Raw genomic sequence first — 4,451 nt, 5'->3', positions numbered from 1 at the left:
CTTGTAACTACCGATCTCCTCATGTATTGATGATTTAGATTAACATGGGGTAATAATATTTATCGGGTGAAAACCCTTACTCAAAATAAAAACAACAATAAAACTCAAGCTCACATATATAGTGTATATGGAAGGTGGGATGTAGACAATCATTCTCTGTCCTATAAGAATAAAGAGAAATAATTTATAATGAAACACTCAATAATTAGAAACCAAACGATAAATTTGGTGGCCTCTATCTAGTATGTAACCCTTTTATTTTATTGTTTTATTTATCATAATTTAAATTTATAATCTAGTTTTATTACAGCTATATTGTACGGAATATACAATAATAGTTATTCATAATCACCACGTTTTCGTATCTCAATCGCCATCATCACCATCACTATTTAATCTCGTGTTGTGTTACTTGTTGCTCATATCATATCATATCCAGGTAACTCTTTTTACCCCTTCAATTTTACACCGTTCTGGCCCTAACTCTGTTTTCCTACGTGATTATCTTCTTATATTTCTTTAATTCTGATTAATAATTTCAAAGTTATGTAAGATATTGTTTACGATTAGCTATAATTACCTATTTAGGAACTAGATCATTACATCCACTAGGTTATCAAACTTATGTAACATATTTAGACAATGAATTTTATGGATTTCTATATCCAGTTTCATGCTGCAATAATTTAATCTTCAATTTCAATTTTGATTTAATTTAATATATGGAGTAGAAAATAAAAAATTTGGTTACTTGAGATTGAATTAATGTTTAAAATATTACGTATTTAATATAATTATGGCTTTATTATGAGTATATAATTCACTTCTTGAGCATCATTTATGCTATTTAATTGTATATTAATGCACCGTTTGGCTCACATAATCGAATGGGATTCGGGCGGAATTGGAATTGAATTTAGACACTCGTCGTGTCTAAATTCAATTCCAATGCTGCCAAAATCCCATTGAATTCCGTGAGCCAAGCGGAGCTTAAGTGTTTAAAAACTTTTATCTCTGTTGCAGGTGGCTGCAACAAGTAGGTATTTAAAAAAACATGATGAAGATTGGGAGAAAAGGACTTCATCATTTACACACATTAAGTAATGTTCCTAAAAACTTGATAGAGGAAGGCCAGCGTCGAGTCATCGAGGCATCTCTTACTCTCATTCGTGAGAGGGCAAAACTTAAGGTATATCATCATATCATTTCAATTTATATTTATATTTATATATGCATAATAATAATAATTACTATAACATGTTTGTTTAGTAGTAAACCATTGCAAAACTACCAAACCGTTTGCTAATATGATAAATACATATACATATATAGTACATTATTCCATGATTAATGATTATCTTTACTGGATTGTACTTAAACTAATAAAACATAGACAAAGTTTTAACTGTTATAGTAACTTTTGTACTGATTATTACTCCGTTGTAAACTGTACTTACTTTATAATTTTTTAACGAAGGGAGAGATGTTGCGGGCGTTGGGTGGTGCTAAAGCTACATCGTCACTTCTTGGAGTTCCTCTTGGGCATAATTCATCGTTTCTACAGGGTCCCGCATTTGCTCCACCGAGGATTCGAGAAGCCATTTGGTGTGGAAGTACAAATCCTACTACAGAGGAAGGTTAGTATATCGTTCTTGGCACTAATATTTTTTCAAGTTCAAAATAGATTATAGAACTTGTTGTTGTTTTACTGAAAATAGATAGATTGTCAATGCCTACAAATTTTAGGAGATTACTTACTTTATATGTGTTTGATGACATAAATCAGTTACATTGTTGTTATGCAGGTAAGGAATTGGATGATCCGAGAGTGTTAACAGATGTTGGTGATGTTCCTATTCAAGAGCTACGAGATTGTGGTATAGATGATGATAGATTGATGAATATCATCAGTGAATCTGTCAAACTAGTAATGGAAGAAGTAAGCTCTACTTTAATATTAAGAGTAAATACCACTTAGAACAGTAGATACCATTGACTTTGACCGATTTTGAACTTTTTTTTTTTTTTTTGGTTTTTTTAATGTACAGAGTCCATTGCGGCCTTTAGTTTTAGGGGGTGACCATTCAATATCGTATCCTGTTGTAAGAGCAGTTTCTGAAAAACTTGGAGGACCGATTGATGTTCTTCATCTTGACGCACATCCCGATATCTATCATGCCTTTGAAGGAAACAAGTATTCTCATGCTTCTTCTTTTGCTCGAATTATGGAAGGTGGTTATGCTCGCCGCCTCTTGCAGGTACTACTACCTTTTTTATTTTACAATGAATTAATATAAATTTGGTTATCATATTGTACAATGATTTATATATAAAGAAATGGAAATGGTTTGGGTTAAGATTCAACTAGTATATTTGTCAGAAAAGTTAGTTTTTTTTTTTTCTGTTATTTTTGTTTGATAAGCTGAATCAGCTATCAAAGTGGCATTTGTAGCTGAATCAGCTATCAAAGTGGCATTTGTTCATCATAATGTAATCCTTCTTCAGGTTGGTCTTAGATCGATAAATAGCGAAGGACGTGAACAGGGGAAAAGATTTGGAGTTGAGCAATATGAAATGCGCACTTTCTCAAAAGATCGCGAGTTTTTAGAGAATCTGGTCTCTATCTCTTCTCTCTTATGAGTGTGTGTATTTTTATGTCACTGTGTATTACCACATGCCCTTACTATTGGTCGTGTTCTTGCAAAAAATAAAATAAAATTAGTGAACATATAAATAAAAAATGTTATTATCTTTTTTGCTACATAATAATCACCTACCTCAATGTTGTTTATTACTATCTTTTTTCAGAAACTTGGAGAGGGTGTTAAGGGAGTGTATATTTCAATAGACGTTGACTGTCTTGACCCTGCATTTGCTCCCGGTGTTTCCCATATCGAGCCTGGTGGTCTTTCGTTTCGAGACGTTCTAAATATTCTTCACAATCTTCAAGCTGATGTTGTTGCCGCTGATGTCGTCGAGTTTAATCCTCAACGTGATACTGTTGATGGTATGACGGCTATGGTTGCGGCTAAATTGGTCAGAGAGTTGACTGCAAAAATGTCAAAATAGATACACTACCCAGCCATGGGACCCGTCTTCGTGTTTGATCGTTGCAAACATATTGTTTTTGCATTTTCTGTTTAAGTCCCTAGTCATCTATGGAGTCTGTAATGTAAACTTCAGTCATTTGGTTGGTTTCAGAACATTATATGTAATAAACATTCAACGCTTGTATTAGATTATTTGTGTTTAACTGTTTACTTTCGAAGTAATCTTCATTACCACTAATAATAATATAATACTTCTAGTATAACTCCCCATTGCTGATGAACACACAGACAAACCGAGCCAGTTACTTTTCAACTTATAAGGGACTTATGCAGCAAAAAATTCCCAGTGTGACACATAAGTTGACGCTTAGGCTATTTCCACCAACACATATTGGGGAGTTTGCCAAAATATAGTTACGAGCTTGTTTCTTTTGGTCCTTCACTTGCGTATTTTAGCCTGTGATGTTCTGTTACACCGGTTGAAATGATTGCCATTGTCGTTATAGCAAGATTGATACCCAATCTTTGTAACTCACTAGGTGGGTTTGGTTTGGTTGTTATTTTCACAAATAGAGGGATAATAAGTTTGTCGTAACAAATAATGTACGCTGAATTATAATGTCGAAAATCGTCATGCTTGCTGGTGGGACGTGGAAGTTTGAGATTTTTCTGTTCATAGCAGCACCTTGTTCCACAAAAGGTGAAATCATTTGTATGAATCAAGGTTGCAAAAAACGTGAGACGGGGTCGAGACGGTCGGGTCCTAAAAAGGTCGAAACGTTCGAGACGTGGGTCGAGAAGGACGTTGACCAAAGTTGACTTTTAAATATATAAGTATATAAATGTATATGTGTGTACTTATTTTAAAGCCAAAAACATTAATTGACTAATTTGTACCCATAATTGCTATCACATTTAATCTAATACATAAAATTCAAACTAAAATACGACAAATTTGACCGATTTTACCGACTATCTAGCTTTTCCGAATTTTGACAGACTTTGAACTGATTTTTTTTCAACTTTGACCCGAATTTTGACCATTAACTGTCATATGAGACGGTTTTCATCGAGACGAAACGGGCTAGTGTAAGATCCTGTCTTTGCAGTTGTATGGGACGCCGTCCAAATGGATGGGACGTCGTCCAAGTGTGAAGGACTGGACGCCGTCCAGCAATTTGGACGCCGTCCAGATTAACTGGCGGGCCAGCTGTCTTGTTTTAGACATTACAAATGGGTATTTTGGTAATTTCACTTTGTGGACGAATTTAAGGCCCTAGATTCAGTTTTGGAGCACCATTTACTCCATTTCCAACAACCACACCTCTTCCAATTCAATTCTAGAGAGAGAAGAGTTCTACTGTGAGAAAGCTCAATCCAAAGAGGAAGAAGCTAGTTTCG

The 4,451-nt window shown here is 34.5% G+C and overlaps 1 protein-coding gene across 1 annotated transcript; it reads left to right on the top strand.

Annotated features, from left to right (window-relative positions):
• Window positions 1–422: 422 nt before the first annotated feature.
• LOC139902785 (arginase 1, mitochondrial) lies at window positions 423–3,253 on the top strand. Its single transcript, XM_071885396.1, has 7 exons — window positions 423–439; window positions 1,024–1,189; window positions 1,478–1,637; window positions 1,806–1,939; window positions 2,049–2,258; window positions 2,506–2,616; window positions 2,809–3,253. The coding sequence occupies exons 2-7, from the start codon at window positions 1,055–1,057 to the stop codon at window positions 3,067–3,069; spliced, it is 1,011 nt and encodes a 336-aa protein (XP_071741497.1). The 5' UTR covers window positions 423–439; window positions 1,024–1,054; the 3' UTR covers window positions 3,070–3,253.
• Window positions 3,254–4,451: the final 1,198 nt, after the last annotated feature.

Source organism: Rutidosis leptorrhynchoides, chromosome 3, assembly GCF_046630445.1.
Source record: "Rutidosis leptorrhynchoides isolate AG116_Rl617_1_P2 chromosome 3, CSIRO_AGI_Rlap_v1, whole genome shotgun sequence".
NCBI lineage: Eukaryota > Viridiplantae > Streptophyta > Magnoliopsida > Asterales > Asteraceae > Rutidosis > Rutidosis leptorrhynchoides.
Note: the sequence above shows the minus strand (reverse complement) of the source record. Positions and strands in the feature narration are given on the sequence as shown.